We start from the raw sequence: 22481 nt of genomic DNA, 5'->3' as shown, positions 1-22481 counted from the left end.
CATTAATGAAATGGTCATTTCGTTGATGAAATGACTGATTTTGTAACGAAATAGGCCATGCGACACTTGGCGCTCCATACAAATTGTCCATGGTTTAAACCATGGTTTCAACTGTACCACCTTTGTGAATTTGGGCCAGTAAGTTAAATTCAGATATGTAATGCATTAGCAGAGCGTTGTACATGTCAAAAGCTTTAGTACACAAATTTGGCTGATAAAATATAGAGGTCAGGTGGCAGGTCCACTAGTGTATATCCCTTTCACACAATCTAGTCAACGTTTCCCATGCCACAAGCATGGCGACATTAAAATGATAACGCCAAACTCGACAACAAGAGATAGAACTGATTTGACAAGCATGCATCGCTGAAACGTTGGTTGCAGGTTTGCAAGGACCAAGCGACGCACTGGTCACGATTTAAGAAATAATATTTCAAACATGAAGAACATTCGTTGGTCTATACGATTCCTGCCGAGAAATTTTCCAGAATTCAACTATGAGCGATGGGCTTTTCTCGGGCATTATGATGAAAACGACAGCATTGAGTAATTCACTCTTCCGCATGATGGGTCTAAAGAAAGTTTTTACATCAGAGGTAATATCCTATCCCTGAAAGAATTAGCTGAAAAAGTATTTAGGGTTGTGTATAGCATCAGTAAGCATATGAATGTCAACTTTGCCATGCTACCATTAGTATTAAAGGGATGGTACAGTATTGGTGGAGATGAGAATTGGGCTTTTAACTTTTTGCGAGATTATACCAAAAAAACACTTATGATATAGTACAGAGCATACCATTTTAAGAGGAATACAAAGTTTATTTGATGAAAATCGGGTTTGGAATGACTGAAACATCAAAAAACAAAGTAAACAAAGCGATCACAATAAAGTGTGGGTCCCACACTTTATCAGAATCGCTCTTTTTTGGATATCTCAGCCATTTCAAAACCAATTTTCATCAAATAAACCATGAAATCCTCATAGAATTACATGCTTTTTCATATTTCATAAGAGGTTTCACATTATCTCACATAAAAATGTTAGAAACCTGAAATTAGGTCTCAACCAAAACTATATGATCCCTTTAACTTCATAAATTGGCAGCAGTTACATGGGAGAAGACAAAAGAGTGTGTGTCAGAGTTACAGTTTCGTCCCAGCCTACTTCTTCTCGTTAACATTTCTCATGAACAATTTACACCATGCAGAAACTAGCCATTTGTTCAGCGTAATTACATGTATGGTTATCAATTGTACAACTATATACGATGAAGACGAGTAGGCGGATCTAAAAGCACACAACCAACAAGCATGCAATTATGGACAATGATAGCACGAATGATACATGCACAGGTAACAACAGATATCCACACCACATATATTCAATACAGACGAATGAACAGGAATCAAAAATGTAATCTTTCAAGATATCTCCCATTGCAATATAAGTTTAGAGAGATTTTTACCTACCAAACTGTTATTCTGAGAAATAATCAATTTCTACAGTTGAGTACGAAATTGAGAAAATCCAATGTCCCCCTGGTTGCATTCACACTCGGGACACATAGCTAAATTTTGCAATTTTTCCAAAGTTTCCCTTACGTTATTCCGAAAATGAAAGCATTTGCTTTCCTGCCTGCCACTTTTACAGACTTGATACAAATTCACACCAGGGCACCGTTTCATGAAAGTTGTGAGTCTCTAACAATTACCACAGTAACAGTTAGTGATGAGACCTTCTCAGCCAATCAAAACCAGGGATTTTACCAGAATTATCAGAGACTGACATTTTGTCAGGGCTGACAACTTTCATGAAACGGTGCCCTGGATACATTTTAGTTTCTGCTCACAGAATGAAGGTAGAAGAACGTATTTAACATATTCTGCACATATTCATCAAGTTCTTTACAAAGAGATGGGGGACATCAAGTTCCCTGAAATCACTTGCAAGGAAATGTTCTAAAAATGAAAGGCAACATATTTTGTATGAATTTCCTGAAAGGCCTTTCCCTTAACCACATTTAACCCTGTGATTACCAAGGGTGACCTATAAGTGCGCACAATGCTGTGGCACTTTTTGAGAGGATGGCTCTGTAGGGGTTAAGTGGGCGTACCTTGTGGGCTAGGCATGATGGGAGTTCCTGGAGGCCCTCCACCTGGACCGCCGGGTGGACCCTGGAAGCGAGAGACAGACAGACACACAGACACACAGACAGACACACAGAGGCAGGGACAAAAGAAAAAGATGAGAACTGTTAAGTATACAATAGTCCAAACACTACGATACCAAAATGCACAGTCACTGAAATTAGCCTCTTATTAGCTCTGTTCCAAACTGTAGACGGTACATTCAGTGCCTGCATATTACATTCATGAAGAGCTTATGACTACCGCTTGTGACAATCATTATGGATTCTTGCCAGTTCACAAAACATCAGGTTTAAAACTGATTTGTTGAATTCTGTGCCAATGATTTGCTATTTTTTAGTATTACGCTTGATGTCAAAATTTCATGATTAGTGCAATACCAATACCAATACCAAACATTCAAAGCAAACAAACAACAAAGGTGAATTAGACAACTTTTCCAATCTTGCCCATCAAGACACAGCTATGCAGATTTACATGTACAACAGAAAAAAAAAAAAACAATTGTCACAAATTTCGGGTAACATCCATAACAAAAAATCAAGATGAGTGAATTAGAAAAATAAAAGTCAATCTTAACCATGAAGACAATTATGCAGATTTTGATCATATATTGTGTCATACAAAACAATGGGATGAATGCTCAAATTACAAGATTTGCAGTTGCAGACAAAAAAATGCATACTGAATGAAACAGAGCCGAACCAACATTGCTGTGGTCACGAACAATGAAGTAATAACAGAAGTAGGGAATTTTCAACTTCCTCGCTTCTGCTTCAATGGAAATTGAAAGCAAAGAGTCATTTCTGGAGGATGAAGTACTAAAACCGACTTAGACTGGAAAAAAAAAAAATACAGAGTCAGCACAGGTTCCGTTATTTTTAAAACATCTATTAGATAGAAAATATAGATTTTTTTTTAATTCGTGTGCGACACTTTGTTTCCAATGAACAATTAAAAAGGTTTTAAATACAATTTGCATCTTTGAGGCACGGTTCTTTGCTATGAATAGCTTTATGAATTCATACCTCCCTATTCCAATGGGGAGCAAAACGAGAGAAATAAAATGCTTAATTTATCTACATGTATGAGAGCAAAGTGATTTGGCCAACACATCAACTCTGTCGTACCTCACACGACTATGGTGTAAATGTGTCTGCTTTTCCACAAGATTAGACTTGATCCCACGTTATAGAACATGCTATAGTGTACATGAATCAGAATCACCGTCAACGGACACAGAAATCTGTCTACAGCACACTGTACCACAGGTATTCCCGAAGGACTAGATTTTTTCTCCACACATTATGGGACACCTCTAACGAACATGAATATCAGAATCACCATCTACGGACACAGAAATTCCTCCACAGCACACTGTACTACAGGCATTCCCACGTACATGAAACAAAGCATGCATCTGACCACATTGTGCACAAAATCCACTTCCAGTTACAAAGACTTCACCAAAGACAACTAAGATCCTGCTGTACATCTATACCATATTGTTTTCAAGAGGAGGCCGCGACAGATAAAGTAGGCAGCATCACCACTGCACATACGCTGATAAACCAATATGAATAGTCCTGCAAACTTTTTCTTTTTGTATTTGTGTGTGTGTTAGAACGCCACCTATCTGTCTTAATGATGGGAACATCAGGTTACTCTCTGTGACCCACATTCAATGACTTCTTGAGTAATCATCTTCACACTACTGGATTTCATACTGACATCTTGCCACTGACTGACAAATTGCCCTACATCGATGTGATGTAAACAAATTATTCAATGTTTTAGCAATAGCCAAGTATCATGAGCACATAATACTCATGTTGGACTCAAACTTGAACAACCTCCTGATTGCTAGACAGGCAACATATTATCCACTAGAGTACAACGCTCTTTTCCAATAGCAAGTGATGGTTCCGATCCCTTACAGCAGCAGGTATTGCGCATCTATTCAAACTAATGATTTCTGCATCGAGCTATATTAATTGATTAATGATTTATAATTCTAATCAATCAAAAGATTGATTTTAATACTTATATCTTCTTCCCATGGCAGCAGGGCTTTCAAAGTTTAATCACATACAACCGTACAGGATTCTTAGGTGGGCCTGGAATCATGACATAGCTCGCTTCTAAAATCAATGTTTGAACATTCTACATCTGGCTTTCACGCATTCATCAACATAAAATTACATTGGCTTATCCTTGTGAACTGAAAACTCGAGGCTACCAGCTTGTACGTCATTCAATTCAAAGTGCTTTATATCTAATATTATTTTTCTCATCTTGCTTTCCTGTTGCGCCCATTCTTACCTAATCCATCCGAGTATGATCAGTAACTGTACATCTATCTCACTTCTCTTATGCAATGCCAGATGCAGATGTGATGAATAGATAAGCTCAAAAGCCTCAATCATGGTATCATTACTCTCATTTTGAAGCCACACACACGGAACAAGTGGCAATTCCCTTCAGCTCAGGATTTGGTAAAAACGAATCCTAGACTATCAAGAATTGACAAAGGTTGACACGACCACATCTGATATCAATACATTCAACATCACTTCTACTTGAGAGCTATCATGATAACATCAACATCATTCTGAATTCCATCCTAAAATCTGTCTCATCGCTGTGTAATGAAGCGTTTCAATGAATGCTCTTTTTGCATGAATGCAATGGCTCTCAAAGCCTTGATTTACTAATGACATTCACAAATACACCCTAAATTTCTCCTCTTGCATTTAAGCATTCTCATAGCTTTTCTTTCTTTTTTATCTGTTTTATTTTAAGTAAAGCATGACAGAATGTCTAAAAGCGAAAGGACATACAGTTGAGCATGATTTCATGAGACTGTGATCACGGCTATCTTGGATGTGAGTTTGTGCATGAATTTATCTGCCTTTTTTTATGTTTCTGGGTTTTTTTTTCAAAGTAGTAATGTAGATCAACAAGCAATAGCAAATGCGTAATGAAAACTGATATACGAGATGACTGATGGGTTTTCAGTATTCACACTCCTACGAGCTGAATTTACAGTACAGGACTAGGAAAAAGGAGTCGCATAAGCAAAAAAAAAAAAAAAAATGCTACTCTCTTTTTTCGGAAATGTCCGAACGTTTCTGTCATTGTCTTCTTTTTTATATGCTTCGGTACATGGAAAATCTACAACATGAAACATAGAGACGTGAAACCTCGTACACGGCAACTCAAACTGTAACAACTGACACACAACACAGGCCTCTGAAAGCCATCACGATTTGGGGCTCTGGGCTCCAAAGTGAACTGACACCAAGCTACATCTAGGGACGATCCATTCTCGTGGAGGGGAGGAACAACAAGACACACGGCACTGTGGATCGGACTGGACGGCATACGACAAGACAGCCGGGCCTAACTATGGTGAGTAACGCATGCACTCGAGGGCTACCACATACAAGGCTTATCATGGAGAAAAATGACACAATTTTCACGAAATACTGACATTTGGAGATACATATATATGTTTGATGGGGGATGGGGTGGTAGGGAAATGCCTGAAATGATGCAGAGAAACACTGTGAAATGCTGAGAACTTACTGGAAAGCTTCCCGGCGAAGCCTGGGAATAGTTTATCTAGCATTGACGGAAGAAAATCCAATTCAGATTCGGTATTAGACATAGCATTCTCACCACTCAAACATCAGTCTCGGTTTTTATACTTATAAGTGGAATATATATATGTGGAGAACACTTTTAAAAAAAAAGGAAAAAATGAAACTGTGCAGAGATGTAAAACACTGCATGCCTGTAATCTTCCAGCCTTTTAGGCCAAAAAAAAAAAAATTGTTGCATTGGCGTAACATGAGATTTTCAAATAGGGTCGGTCGGGCGGATTTTTTTTTTTTTTTTTTTTTTTTTTTTTGCTACCTGCATTTTACGTGTAAAACTCGTGCTCAGCTCAGTAAACAGTTACAACTGCTGCACCGAATGTGCTGTGTTCATCTATTCTACAAATCATTTATGAGGCTGATATTACTGGAATTATACCCCTTCACAGAATTTAAAGATATAAAGATGTTGAAATCCCTATCCTGAATGTTTTCACTTCATATTTTACTATTTTGACTTAGATAAGATAGATGCAAATTGACCCATATGTACGATCTTTTCATCGCACACGGCGATCTCTATTACAGTCCCACATATACAGATTCGTGTAAGTTCTCCACACAAGAAACCTATGGCAAAACTGTGCACAATACATCGCAGTCTGAATGCTTCGTATACACTGAATAAATCTTGTTAGAGTACGTGTCCGTGTTGGAAACAGATGACGTACTGATCAAGGAAGGCTTATGTGAGGCGCTAGATCTCTCCCTCGTACATCCGATATCCCCAGAGCCGTTTCCACTTCCGGGTTTGTGCGATCGCGATCGCAATCAACAAGATATTTGATATCGATAGCAAAAAAAAATAATAAAAAAACATGGGGTCGGCGGAATTTTTAGGGTCGGGCGGGTTACGCCAATGCAACAATTTTTTTTTTTTTGCCTTAGTATCACGGCTTTTGTTTGATTGCGTTTAAAGTGTGCATTCATGCAAATTAATGCACACTTTAAAAGCTTCTTCTGTACATTTGTATCAGTAATTAAGCCTGTAAGAAGACTTCTGCAATGTGACCTGAAAGCCAACACAGGGAATAACTTAAGAATGAACCTAACCTACTTTCAAAGAAGAAATAAAAACACATGGGGCTTATGCAATATACACATAGAGAAAAAAAAAAAAGACAATTAAGGGAGAGCTTATCGTTCAGAACAAAATAACCCACATTTAGATCACGCTACTGACTGCACAAGTCCTATGCTACTAACCAATCGTATTTTGATTTCAGTTTTTCTTTTTGGTTGATGTTGTTTCCTAAAACAATTCTGTGCCACTGCAAGACACAATGTAAAGCCAAAGGCACTATCTTTCAGTCAAACTGTAATGCCAGTTCTTCTCTCAACTGCCCACTAATGGCACCTTAGAGATAATTTACATGTTAACCGATCCTTAAGCCTATACAGACAAGGGATGCACAGCTGTAATGGAATATACAAATCCACACCAACCTCCAAAGATTGTACATAAAGTCTTTCAGGGTATCAAGTACCATTATATCGTGGCATTCGTCTTTCAAAGCCGATGAAAGTTAAGCCGTGGAAATTACACAGTGGATGAAATTACTTCTGGTGATGATATTTTCATCATCTTCCTCCATAGCTTTCAAAGCAATTCCCATTGACATATCTCCCCCATTCTTGCCAGTGATTATCCCAATACATCCCTTCCCCCTCCCCCCGCCATAAAAAGAAGGGAAGAAGTACAGTAAACTAGGCCAGTTCGCAATTTGTGATGATTCAAATGACCCCAAATTACAGATCATCAAATCAAACCAGTTGTGAAGCAAGATTACCCACTTATGTAATCCAACTTCTTTTTATGTTGACAAGCTCCCTTGAATGATAAGAAATGCTCTTTGTCTGCAATCTCAAAAAAAAAAAAACAACATTCAGGCACTGTCCATGACATTGCTTATTACAAGTCTGTGTGGCATTTATATCGTTTTTTTTCCCTTAAAACTTCCTTTACCTGCTAATGTGCAGAATTGATCTCTGAGCTGGCTTACTCACTCCTTAATATGTCATATTTACAAACAAATAAAAAGAAAAAAAACTTTTGTGGAGAGAACAAGTTAATTGTACTTCATCATGTCAAAGGAAAAGAACACACAAAGCCTCCAGCGCCACTTCGTGGCAGAGGCATAGAAACTGATGCTTAGACGTTGGAAGCTGAAAACCTACCGACGATGTGTTGGGGTTCCACGGCCTTCCTCCTGGACTGTGGTGGGGGAAAAAAAAACAAGAGATGAGAATTGGACGCTTACATCAGTTACTGTAAAACATGAAATTTTCACAAATCGGAGCCGACGGCCTTTTTCACAGCATGAAATTTTCGTGAAGTGCCTCTGGCAATCATTGCATATAGTGTAGACAAGAGCCTTTGTGTGCATTTTAATTTTGCGAATCATGGCTCTTCGCGAAATTCACGAACATTCCTCATTTTACAGTACACACTTTGGCACTTGGTATGGCTGCATTAACAAGCGCAACAATTCAGTATCTACAGCTTATTTTGTACCAGTGCAATTGCTGCTGTGTGTGCACTCTGCATATGATTATGATAAGTTTACCAATTGTACAATGTGACAAGATATTCCTGTGAATAATTTGTATCCTCTTTTACACACATCTTCAAGACATGAAGTTCAACAGAAAACACAACACACCAGACCAATTTGGAACTGATATAAGTTGAAAAACAAACAGACAAACAATAACTTACTCTATGAATGATGTTGCAAGAGTCACTGTCATTTCCTGATAAAGTAAAACTCCCTTTTGTCTTTTTTCACTTCACCTTTAACCTTTTTCACTGCATATTGTGAACCCTGCAATTACATATTTCCACAAACTTCATTACACTATGATCTTCATCCTGATCTCTATACACATTTGACCTCTGACCTTTACCAACTTACATTGACATAGGCATTCCTCCTGGCATTGAGTTTAAGGGAGCCCTCATGCTTGGGCCGCCGTAGTTCTGCAAGAGGAGGGGGAAACAAGAAGAAGAAGAAGAAGAGATTAAAACATATATCTTTGCAAGATATATTGACTAAAAAAAAATGCAATGTAGTGATTCTTACCACTGGATGCTTGAGAAGATTTGGCATGCAGAGAAGCATAATGGACAGTTGGGTTGTTTTCTGTTTGCAATGAAATCTTTGAAGGCTTCCTTTGCAGTAGAACGTTGGGTGGTAGAAGGCTTAAATGTGCATCTGTGAACGGCAGCAAATAAAATTTGGCTTTTGCATCGCGATATAGAAACAGATACATCTTGTCTGCAAATGGAACCAGTCAGAATTTAAAAAAGAGCTGATAATCCTTTGCGATCTCTGTGAAAGTTTGACGTGAAGCCAACAACTATCGTCCATGAGCTTCATGGCAGTAAGGGGAGGAAGAGGTACCGTACGGTAAAAGTTTTCCGGGACTTACTGGGTTCATGGGCATCCTTGGGTGATTCATTCTGGGTCCCATTATGCTTGGATGACCTGGAGAAGAGACAACAGAAAAACAGACAAACACGTAATGGTATAGCAGCATAAGTTTCCAGCCTATTAAGCTTCTCCCTAACTGCTGTATACACCATAATGAGTCTTAATTTTTTGGCAAATCAAGCCTTCCCGACAATTTTATGATTGGCTAAATTTGTGATCATAGAGTAAAACAATTTCAATGAACAGAGAAATTGTTATCATTCAAAATGCATTCCTAAAATTATTCCAAGATCACTCAAATGAAGCAGACATTTACAGCATTTGTACTAGTTACAATAGAGTTCATATTTTCAGGTATTGTTAAATTTGTCAATACTGACTCAAAAAATTTGCAAAAATAAAAACTCTCCAAAATATAAGGTACAAATGATATGTTCATCATGCATCATCAGGGAGATATTGCAAAGTAATCATAAAAAGCATTATTTCACAAATTGTATGAATTGCATTTTCTCTTTAACGCTGGTTCATACCTTTAATTCATTACCAAAACACTTGCTTGACAATGCATCGTAATCATAAAAGGGTAGATTTTTTGTTCGATCTCATGACATTTCACAACTTTCCAAACACACGACATCACCAAAAAAAAAAAAACAAGTTTAAATCCTCTCTGCAACTCGGATCTTCACGCAAACAGATGTAGTCTCTCAACCACTCCCTCCACTGTAAAGAGGTTATGCAGTCTCTGGGATGGATGTGTCTACAAACAAAATTTATTTCTTCCTCTTTTTTTAAGGCTGAACTGGTTTCTGGTGAAAGTGCTTAACCTCAATCCCTAGCTCTCTTACATTCTTTCCTTCTTTCTCTTATCCCTCTCACTCTCTCTTTCTTTCTCACATTCAAAAATTTTGTTTCGCCAAGCTTTCCATCAATTGAGGATGTCCATGGTTCCGATGGAGAAGTGGATATATGAAAGACATTTGACTTGATTCGAGGAACATAAATATTGATTTGGACAGGCAGTGTGAACCGGCCAAAAGCCCATGCCTCTTGATATCATTCAAAGAGAGGCATTTATACAATGGAGATTGATTTACAGGTTTGTGTTCAACTCCAAAATCTAGACCACTCTGTTGGAGCCAGCGCAGATTAATCACGCTTTGTGGCTTTTCGAGACTCTCGTGCGTGCGCAAATTGGTCGGATGCAAAAACGCATTCTGGGAGAAAAGTAGTCCACTGTCCCGAATCCACCATTATTCGAATTCAACACTTGAGCCACAGAAATAAACATTCCCGATGACGGGGCCTCTCTCCTACGAGGGGGTAGCGGGGGAAAACCGAATTTCTGGATTGGGTTACAATCAACACTGAAATAACTGCTAGTTTCATCCTGCAATAGCTGCAGGGTCAAGTATTGAATGTGGTCTGAAGCAAGACGTCAATTGCACGGCCAATCCAATGAATTTGCCAATTTGCATGTGGTAAATTGAGTCCTGTTTGTTCAGATGTCAGATGGTTGCAAGATGGACGCCTTAGGCGATCAATCACTGACATCTCGCATTTGTCTTTCCCCATTTCCAAATCTTATGCCCACTTCCCTTCTTTCCCTCCCGTCTATAATTTCACCCACTTTACAAACCCAACAAGCTGTTAAGTGCATTTGCAAAGCTCTAACTTCACACTGCTTTATCAGTATCATTCTTTTGACGACTGACGGCACACTTTCCTCGACGCACGAAGGGATGCTTCCTAAAAATATGATCTGGTATTTTAGATTTAAATTCTTCCAATGTTTTCAGCTGTCAAACCCCAATGTCCAATTATACCACAACATAACTTGAAGATGACTAATTTCAACAGGGATTCAAACAAACATTTGATAAGATATCAAAGTATTGGATTTTTGAGCTGAAATGTTCGCCCTCGTGGTCTAAGCAGCATTTTGTCACTTTTCTCGTAGGGAGATTTTCCATTGGATGCAGGTTGCAATGACTGCTGCTGGACAACAGCAACACATGCATGCTTACAACTATTAAAACAGGTTGTAGAACTTGTTGCATTGTTGCTGAAATTACTCCCATTCGATGCAAACTGTATGTTGTGTTCCTAAAAGACCGGGGAGCCCTCTGGCTTGCCTGTCATGGTAAGGAATAAGGCATCTCATCCATCTTACTACTACAGTTTCCTTCAGACTGTTTTACAGCCAAGAACACTACATACATTGTACACATTATGTATTCCCTTGTAGAGACAATATAGTATTATTATGTCTCCGGTAGATCTTGTATACAATTACAGACAAAAACACACGGGGAAAAGAGAGCTGTTAGAGCTACATGTATATATGTACATCCATGTATCTCATTTGCTGAGTAGTGAAGAATAGCTCACCTGTAGCCTACATTTAACAAATTTCCTACTTACTTTTTTTTTTCAGGATGATTGATTGGCTAGGACATGGAAGCATAACACTTAGAAACAGCCATTTATCACACTTCATCTATAGGAGATGGCAGATTTTGGTTGCCATGGGAAACCACCTGCATCTGCCCAAGTCCCACCAGTTGTATGCTTTCTATCAAGGCGATGAAATCACTCTCAAAAAGAAAAAAAGGAGGGTAAAAGAATACCCCCTTCAAGCACTGTGGGGGTGGGGACTCTTCAAACACGTTTAGGGCATCAATCAATTCACATAGGGAGATCATCCTTGCAATGATATTTGTGGGAGTGATAAAAAAAAAACCAACAACATAGAGACCAACAATCTCTGTCATAGCTCTCCAATCGCCCTATTGAGGTTTCAACACCACTCATGTTGGGGCAATAAAGGGCAGTGCATAGAAGGTGGCTCCAAGAAAAATACTGTAATCCCAAGGAGAAAGGGTGTACAATGATTGATAGTCCTGACTGAGTTGTCTCATTAGATGCGTTTTGGGACATGTCTTTGAGGTCAAAGGTCTTCTCAGTCCTACTGCATGTACAGATTTCAAAAGGTATTTCTTTCGTAAAGTGTCATATGAAAGAAAAACTTTTGAAGGTCAACAGCAATAAGAAGCGTACTGTAGGCCTATATGCCATATATTCGGGGAGTATTTAGGGAGTCAATTTGTGTGAATCAGGACTTTATAACATTAGCAAGTCAATTTCTTTTCGTGAATCAGGACATTACAACAATTTTGTGAGTGGTTAAATTTTTTATCGTAGAGTACAGTAATGGAAGGGAGACGTGTGTGTGCACGTCGCATTCATGTCAAGGTCATAGTTAATCACTTCACATGTTGTTAAATTTGCAAATGGCACACGATTTGCAAAATTCGCTATGATGAAAACTTTGCAAAATATATGGCGTATACAGTAATCACACTGATTTTTCTTAAATCCTAATATTATTTTGTATGCACCTCATCACAATAAGCTGGTAACACTGACAGCTGACAAGCTCTTCAGAGCCCTATGTCTGTTTTTGTCAATCCGAAATATTGCTACAACCTTCAAAAATGTTGTTAACCGAATAAAAACCATTCTAGAGGCCTTGTTTCTCGTCATGAGGGGCCTAGTATGGTGCGGGCCTATTTGAAAGTATCATGCCATATTAATAGTGTGATGGTAGTGCTTCTTCTTCCATAGCTTCTTCCCATGTCATTTTGATTCCTTTACCCCCCCCCCCCCCCCCCCCGCAAAAATTACAGACAACAACAATCAACAACAACAGTAGCGACCACAATCCTCAAACATACAGTATCTCTTTTCTTAAGTTTAATTGGAGGGGATTTCCTCGGGGGCAGAAAAGTTGCTTCTTACTTGACCTTTTTCTCATCCGACTGAATAAATTACCTGATGAGCATCAGAGATGGTACAATGCCCACAATACTGGTAACTTCTAATAGAGGAGCTATTAGCTGGAATTGGGATCATTTATCCCTGCCCAGACAGATCTGATATCAGCAACGTAATAAATCACCTCTTGTCAATCTGCTTGGAAAAAATGGGGGAAGGAAGAAAAATGGTGCAATTCATCATGTGTGATTTATAGCCTTGGGCAGAGAGACAGGGCAGTCATGTTCTTTCAGCCTGCCCTCCTGATTTTGGCAGTGACAGGTCTTTTCTAGTGACAGATCCTTTTCTAGTGACAGGTCCTTCTCCAGTGACAGGTCCTTTTCCAGCTGACAGACAGCCTGACTGACAGACCTGACGCACCTCCCATGTTTAGCCTTGACTTGTACAGTCACCATTCACATGAGTGCTTCTCTATTCAGACAGTCTCCACTCACATGGCAGGGGACCAAAGCAGGGATGAAAGGGGGGGGGGGGGGGGGATCCATGACTTCATGGACCCAAAACATCTTGCCCTCCATTAGTGTCACCTTGTCTCTTGCACATCACTTCTCATGTACCATTTTTGCCCCCACTATTTATACATAAACAAGATGTGTTGATATGCTATCTGAGAAGGATGCTTACCTCCATTGCTAATACCCTTGCTCCTCAATGAGGATTCGTCTGTTATCAACACACACTGATCCATGGAATGGGAGAGTCCATCCTCATGTTTATGCATGAGCCACCCAGAAATGGGTGAATGACCCACCCATCATTGATGCTGCTTTTCAATTGGATGTTGGACGTATATGAAGTCATGTTTATGCATGACTGAAGTGGGGGGGGGGGGGGGGGGGGGGGAGAAGATATACAATACTACACACACACACATACACACACTCAGTCACCAAAAAAAAAAAAAAAAACAGTGTAGAGTAGAATTTCAGATAGGGCTGTGAATAGTGAGTGCTGAGGAATTGTGTGATTCATAGATTTATATTGGATTCAGCTGCTATGGCAACATCAGCATCACCAATGCATGCACCATTTAGCATCAACTTGACGCTGTCAGGATTTGCACTGAAAATATACCGCCTCATAATACTTCTTTTACAGCTCTGAATTCATGCATAAGCACTCAAGGATTGTCAAATCCTCCATTCTCTGACTCCGTATCTTTCCCAGTCAGCCATTATTGCGGCAGTCTGTGAGTATCTCCAATCTTCATGTATATGCATGAACCCCGAGCAGTCATCGGCCATTGGTAAACATGTTTCCCCCCCCCCCCTGCTTCATGTTTATTCATGAGCGGAGCCAGACAGATGGGATGTCAGAGCCAACATTGGTGGCACTTACCAGCGCTGATGAATGACAAATAGCAGCCGAGCCCCTCCACACAGCCAGGAGGCTAAATAGCTATCGAGATAGTGACCATGTTTCATTCAAGACGCCGTGGGCCGCTGGAGTCGGACGGCAATCCCAACTCTTTGCCCTCCTCTGTCGGATACTTACCCTCTCTCGTTTCTCTCCTTCTCTCTTCACCTACTCAATGCTTTCTTCTTCTTCTCCTCGTCTTTTTTCCCCCCCTCTCCTTTCCGAAGTGAACTCCTAACATTCCTCATCCGCTGGGAAACACGATCAGTTAATGGGTTTACTTCCCCAGCTGCCAGGGAGCTTAATATTATGGATTTACCTCAACCAAATCCTGAAGTGAGAGCAGAAAAGGGAAAAGCCTCCTGCTTGGAGAGAGACCGGGAGAACATGACAGCAAAGAGTTTTTATCGTGATTTGCCCATGCCGGCTTCACAAGTTTTATTGCTCCGTGGAGTGCATGCATACAGAGAGAGTGGGAGAGAGAGGGCCCCCGGAGGTAATTTCACCGCAATATTTCACGACGACAACTCTTGTCGGCCGCGGAACAACTGTCAAACGCTCTCTGCTCACTGCTTCATCAGCCAGCCCCGGCTCTCCCGCCGTCATTTCGTCCGTTTCCAATTTCCAACCTGCATCGCTGCGCAGAGAAACCGCCTCGACAGGCCCGACCGCTAGATCTCTACCCACTCTGTGAATACATGGTTATTCTAAATTACGTGTTTGTCTGTCTCGCTGTCCGCATCGTACCGTGTGCTCGGGCAGCTCAGCCTCCTTACTTGTGTTTAACAACACCTTATCCACTTGTTTTCACAACTTCAGGACTTTACTCCGCACAATCTGCTTGGGCGCTGCGAATCCTCCGGAGAGCCAACGGAGTGTGCGTCACACGCACTCCAAAGGTAAGTTCTCGTCGTAAACATACATTTGCGCTTCGTGCGTGGTCTCCTTTGTCAGCAGTGATTAGCAATGCTGGTTCTCCTCGCCAGGCCTGGCGAGGTTGTGAATCTTTATATATCGATGTCGGCACAGTAAATGTTCCAACGTGATAATGACGACATAGTAGGCATATCATGTATAAGTGTATATTAGCTGACACAAGAGTTATCAAACATTTAGAAAGCATGTTCTCAAAACAAATGGAATTCTTCACAGAGGTCACATAAACTGAGATCGGTTGGTTAAAGTTAAATATGCCGTAAAGCCACCCAATTTCCCTATGTAAGTGGCATTCAATCAGAGAAATGGAAAAAAGTCATGAATGATTCACCAGGTGGAATTCACCACCGAAACCTTTGATGGATTCTCTGTATGGATCAGCTGCAAATCCCATACACCTGATATGTGTGCGATTTCGACAGGACGTGCATTTTTCAAGATGTAATGTATGCGTTTATAAGCCAGTGGACAAACATTCACTTCATGGGATAATAGTTAACTGGATATCTGCATAAATGTTTACGCTCATACATTTATGGGGAATATATTCTAGCAAAATGGAAACAAAAAGTGACATTTTTTTTTTTCCATCAGGGAAAAGTGGGAGGGGCAGGGCATCGTTCAGCAATGTTTTTTTTGTTTTGCTTTTTCTTGTCTCGCTTTTTCTTAACAATGCAAAAGAGCTTGGGTTCCTCCACTGAGTAAGATCTTTGTAAAGGTGCTGCTTTATTTTCCTGTTTTACTTTTCTTAATAACACTTAGGTTTTAAATACTCAGATATGCACTGACTAAGATCTCTGTAGTGTAAAGTTGCTGAAACACATCAACTGAATGTCCCCCGAGACTACAGCCCAAACGTTAAGGCACAAAACATGTTCCTGTGGTGTAATAAACATGTGGCAAGTCGTGCTCCTTTCCTTTGAACGCAGTTCAACCCGTTCCAAACGAAAAGCAACATTAAGCACTACATCTAGGTTGAGAAATCCAGGCACTTAAAAGAAACGAAGTCATTCAACTTTCAGCCTCTCCCCTACAGCAGCTATGAGGGAAATATTTTCATTCCATCCACGTAATTCATTACGAGTCCTGTCATGTCCTTGTACACAGTAAGAAGTGGCAGGGACATGATAATGTGTTCCTGCTTGAAAAAGCTCAATGCTTTTATGCAAGAGGGTGAAGTAAACTGTATTTCAAATCACCTGAAATAAGTTTGTGATGTGAATTTTCTCTTAGCATTACACTCTACTGTGGTGATGAGAAATCCTTCAGTAGTCTTGACAATTAATCTTGTGACGATTGCAATGTACTTAGAGATGTGATTGCTACTTAGCACGGCTCAGAATCCGCCTTTACCAGTGATCACAAATTTTTTTAAAAAGGGTATTCATAAAGACCTTACGACAGTACCATTACGGAGTTACCATAACTGTATTGCCAATGTGATGACTGCAGGGAAAATCTAATTAACTTTGGTCCAAAACTTATATCCTACTTTCATACTGTTGCATGAAGCATGGTTCCAATTTCTCACCAAATCAACAACAATAAGAACAACAACAACAAAAATGGCCCTTTTTCTTTTCACTTGAGATAGACAATGTCTTTGTACGTTAGTGTTACTCGTCAATGAGCAACACTTGACAATCTCACAGACAATTCATCCTCCGATCTGAAAGATAGATATGTCAGGGAAAATTATTCCACATTCTTCATTCACCGATACGAGACTGTTGTCGATGACCGATGTGCCACTAACCCACAAGGCTGTGTGGAGCATGGTGTCACCAGGATGCGGGAGTGAAACACTAATTGCTCATTATTGTGGCCACCAACAAATCCTGGAGTAAACACATCTACTTCACTCACTTTCGAATCATACATCAATGCACACACTTACAACTAAACTCCCGTTGTTATCATCTCAATCATGTTGCCATGGGAACAACTGATGATCGATGTGTCACAGAATGTGTAATTCAGAAAAATTTGGGCTTGCCCTGATAACAACTTCTAAGCCAAGAAACAATGGTCACGCAGCTGCTCAAGCTTACAGTGATTTCCATTTTCACTGGGCACGGGTATTTTTCTTTCTGCTGATGTCACGAAACCCATTTTCTCCATTCCGTCTTCACCAGAGTGAAGCACTTCTACTACAAATCTATCTGTGCCACGAACCCCGGTCTGGCTCTATTGACGTGCATTTGTCAAGATCTCCTGTCTGAATTGCTTGCACTATTTCAGCATTATCTGCCGGAGACCTTGTCCAATTTATCCATTTAGGTGAAAAATATCGAGGGCGACTCCCGCAGTCTCCCCCCATCAATCACAACCCTTCACGGGGAGCCCAAAGTGGATTGACAAAATGTTTGTGGAGGGAAGGTAGGTTTTGGGTAAACATCCCACCCTCCGCCATTCTCTCCGCCAACTCTGCTGGGGCTACACCGGGCAGCATACACCTGCTCCGCCCTTCTAGAAGCTAGCAAGAAGAATCCGACACCTCCTCGCCCGTGCCATCTATCCCTCTCGATGAATTTCATGAGTAAACGGATGGACGCCTGACCAGACTGACTGACCCGCCCATCCATCGCACCCTGGACGTCAGTGAGGAGAATGACACCAATGAGCGGCATCTTTGAGGTAAATCACTCTTAAATTGTGTCTTCAGTTTCTCTTCATCCCTCCGTCTCCCATCCCCCCCCCACCTTTCTCTCTCTCTCTCTCTCTCTCTCTCTAACTCTTCTTGGCTGCGTCAAGTAGAGAGTTTGTGTGTGATATGGCAAGAGAGGCCTGTTTGTGTGTGTTCGATGTGCGACAGTCAAGCTACTGATGCATTTGGTTATGGGTAATAGTGCGGTGATAGTGCAATTGATGCGCTTGATTAGGATGATAGCACAACTGATAAGTCTGAGTCGGGGGAATACCACAACTGATGAGCTCGAGTACGATATTAGTTTGATTGATGAGTTTAGCGTGTACTAAACAGCTCAACTGAAGAGAGTGGCCACGTACGTGTTATGGGCAAGCTGACATTCCCCCGAGGGAAACATGGAACGATACATCAGACCTTTAAGATTAGTGTCCTTCTGGTTGCTTAACAATGAGCACTGACAGTAGCAGTCATCATATTTTCAATGGAAAATACATTTGAATGGAATATCTCAGGTGGTCAAATACTGAACATAGTTCTATAACTGTAGTATTGTTAAAATCACATTAACTGCATTGCCATGGAAACAAGCATACACATGTATACCTGAAATAAAAAAGAACGAAAAAAAAACCTTTCTAAATAAATAGTATAGAAAGAGAACCTCAAATTGCATCTCCTGTTACCGTCACAACAAGTCTCACAATTTGGTTTCGGGAGGAGGATGCTAAGCCTAAAGTAGGCAAGAAGTACTGTAATTACAGAGGGCATTACTTCCCATGGCTTGGAGGAGAAAATAGTCTTAAATGTCAGCGGCTAATGGCAGCCACTTTTGTGTATTGACACAATGACAGGGCTTCTAGTCCAATAAATAGCAGCGTGAGGGGAATTCTTGGGTGGTCATTATTGTCTGGAGAACTGATGTAGCCATTGCAAGCGACAATAAAAAAAAAAACATAAATAAATATATATCTTTACATGTATGCATACATCAGTGAAATCATTTGTATTGTGTATAATACAATATTTCTTGGCAGATCCTGGCCATCATTCAGTGAGAAGATTTATCATTTGACATTAGACTGCGCTTGCATGCCCAGCAAAGAAGCTCTATTTTGAAAGTGACTGTTAATACAAGGGAAGTAAGGGGGGTGGGGGGAATCAACAGATCAGTTAAATGCAAGCAAACATCACAAAGTCACCTGACAATGCATCCCACTGGGCACATCAACAGTCTGATCTCTTGCACAACTGAGATCCATCTCTCTCGTAACTCTCACCTAACAAGCTTACAAGTTGCAGACATGCTCTCCCTTTTCCTCCTAAAAGCAAAACTTAATGTCCCTTTTAAATCGCAGCATATCAACTCCTTTGCAAAATAAACCAGGAAACATACTTTTTAAAAGCTCCAAAGTTAGACATGGTGGAACAACCTGAGTGGTTTTTAAAAAACAAAAAACAAAACAAAACCTGAAGGAGCACCTCTTTATTTGACAAAAATTTTATACATCCCTTCTGATACTCCACTACAAAACAGTACAAGCCATCTTTTATAATCCCACAGTATGTTGCATGTCTGAAACTGACAAATGTGCTTATATTTCTTTCATTCAGAGATTTCACCCCCTCCCCCCCCCCCAAAAAAAAAAAAAAAAAATCACCTAAGAGTATTTCTCTTCCTAGCAAATGAGCTATTCCACATGGATATATATCATTCAGGAGTAATATCAACAATGTATCCATGCATTTAAGAAATAACATTGTTAAATTACCATCAAAAGAAAGCTTCATCGACTTCAAAAGCCCAACATTCAAATCAAGTACATACAAGTTTAAATTCAATAAATTACAACACAGGGTCATATTTGCACTCCGCATACCATTAAGCGCAAAAGCAATAATAAGACAATCCGAAATTGAGACGGATGGGCAACACATTTCAGATTGCCACACGGATAATCGCTTTGCCAGTAAATTGTTTGTAACTAGGTCATCCTGTCAGTATGATTAATTTTGACAATCTGGCAGCACTGAACAAGAAAGGGGGGTGGGGCAAAGAAGAACCCTTGAGATATTCCTTGAGTGACAATTCAATTTGTTGAAAGGCCTCGTTTTTCTTTTCCTTTTTTTTCCACACTGGGTAAAAAAGAAACGGAAAAAGAAAGGAAGATTGCTGCCTTGTATAGGGCAGGATGCCTTTTAAATGAAATCCTGTTGCTAAAATGGCAGTGAGCGTTTTTTAATACAAACTCAAATCATCGCGTCATTCCTGCTGTGACAGTGATGCATCTTACGTGGTATTCAGTGCTCTGCTTGATGTAGAGGGGGGCCAAATTACATTTTGTACTCTGAACGGCCATGGGGTGATTAACTATTGATTCCATCAGAACTTAGATCTCATAATATGCGTGCCTTTGCTCCTCCTTTTGGCAGCTTTCTCCATTACATGACTTGTGAATAGACGCGCTCTACACCTATTCTTTTGTCCGCGAGATGAGATGGCACAGGTTACGGCGGGCAAGGAGCATATAGATGGGCTTAAATCAGATGAAAATTGATCAGTGTGGCTTCTGCGACTGTAACAACGTACATATCCGTAGCTGCAATGAAATCTGCGGAAGTGGGCAAGTTTGAACAGCACATAAATCTGCCTTGTAACATGTAATGTATACAACACGGTATCATCTTACCATCACAGTGTATTGCATTCACCATCACAGACTTACATTAGAAGAACAGATGACATCTTGGCTAAGAAGAATTTCCAAAAAAAAATCAAGTTTTTCTAAATGCTGTATAAACTTGGCACTGACGGCACTGACATTTAAAATACAAACAAGCAAGATAATGTAGGTACAGATAGTACTAATGGTAAGGTATCATCAAGACTCATGGTATCAGTTGCTTTGTCTCATGGGAGAGGGAAAACACTATTCTGAAGGTTAAAAGGGGAAAAAATGAAGTCTGCCCATGGAGACTAGCATGACCACAGACAGAAAAGAGCATTATGCTTCCATAAAATCCATCAATTGGGAGAGATAATTCCGGGATGGGGCCCCTGCTAATAAACCACGATGAATCCATGTGTCACAATTAATTTAAGACCCATTCTCCCCCGCAAGAGAATGAGAGCTCAATATCTAAATCCCAGCGAGTAATGCCAAGTCAAAAAACTGACAGCCAAATTTGGATTAAAATCCACATTCTTCTGATTCGGTTTTTTTCTCTTTCCTGCACTTCTTCCTTTTCTCTATAAACATCAACATGACAAGAATGAACACAGAATGCTGCTTTGTCTCTTATTGAGGCATTTTCTTTGCTTCTAAAGCAATGTTGATGCTTTCCCAAGATCACTGGTAATAAACTCATCACTCGCTGCATGCTGCACTTAAGTTCCGTCGTCTGACATTCTGAGCAGATCAAGCAATATATTCATTTCCTTCGCGTCTACACCATATCACTACAGTCACCTAATCTGCAGTAAAATTCCCTACTGAACTTTAACCATAATTCACAATGATAAAAAGCACAACCTGTTTTGATACCCTGGTACATTGGCATCTATTGGGACAGTGTAAACTATTGAACTTCAGCTGCTGATCGCAGAGTGAATACAATTCCAATGCTAATAATTTGTGCTTTCACCAAAATATGAAAAAAAAGACGGTTCTAAGCTTAAAAATCAATGATCTCATGGGCATTGTTGTGACTATATATTCTTCATCTCACAAACACAACTAGTTCATATCATCTATTTTAGAATAACTCTGGTTTAATCAGAATCTTTGAAAGCATAACAAAATGCCGATAGCACTTGAGCACTTTAAAACACCTTCACTGGAAGGGAAAAAAAATATAATCATCTCATTTTTCACAATTTAACAGCGAGATTGGCCTCTCTAAATCACTGCTACCTTAAAACAACAAAAAACAAAAATACTAAAAGTTGAGGGTGGAAAACAATGGAGTCACAGACATTCTAATCTCTTTTTCCAAGCTTCGCACAAGTCTGATCTCTCTGCCGCCACCACTGGAAGTGAACCCGCCTTTGGTATCCCCGCGAAATGCATATTTACAATACGGATAATTGCACCTAGGCGGATCAATGAATCTGCACCTGCCCTCACCAGCGTGCGGGTCAAGTGTGGCGACTCTAACTGTGATTTTCTTTTTTTCGCACTTGCAAATGACAAGAAGCTTAATGGTTGCTACAGGTGACACTTAGCCTGGCAAACCTTCAACCCTCAGCTATATGCTAAAGGACCAACAGGTGACAATGCATTTATGGCAACATTTTTAACATTTTTGGCTTCAAGTTTCAAGTAGTATATAGATTGCCTTGTTAAAGGAAAGAAGATATTATTGTCTTGACATACAAGAAACACACTGTATATACACTATATAAACACTGCATATTTAACAAAGATACTTTCTAGCAATGTGGAACTTGCAAAACAATTT

General features: G+C 40.0%; 1 protein-coding gene across 1 annotated transcript in view; it reads right to left on the bottom strand.

The window, feature by feature from the left end:
• Nucleotides 1-22481, bottom strand: part of LOC139733540 (single-stranded DNA-binding protein 3-like) — a 175873-nt gene that overhangs the window by 12992 nt on the left and 140400 nt on the right. Inside the window, exons 8-11 of the mRNA XM_071644347.1 lie at nucleotides 9240-9295; nucleotides 8723-8787; nucleotides 7986-8022; nucleotides 2115-2175 (exon numbers count right to left, since the gene is read on the bottom strand). Coding sequence (XP_071500448.1) covers nucleotides 2115-2175; nucleotides 7986-8022; nucleotides 8723-8787; nucleotides 9240-9295 — 219 coding nt within the window. The remainder of the gene's footprint in view (nucleotides 1-2114; nucleotides 2176-7985; nucleotides 8023-8722; nucleotides 8788-9239; nucleotides 9296-22481) is intronic.

This window comes from Diadema antillarum, unplaced genomic scaffold (assembly GCF_040938485.1).
Source record: "Diadema antillarum isolate AM-2024a unplaced genomic scaffold, OU_Dant_1.0 seq00000481_RagTag, whole genome shotgun sequence".
NCBI lineage: Eukaryota > Metazoa > Echinodermata > Echinoidea > Diadematoida > Diadematidae > Diadema > Diadema antillarum.
The sequence above is the reverse complement of the archived record's forward strand: the minus strand, read 5'-3'. Positions and strand labels throughout refer to the sequence as shown.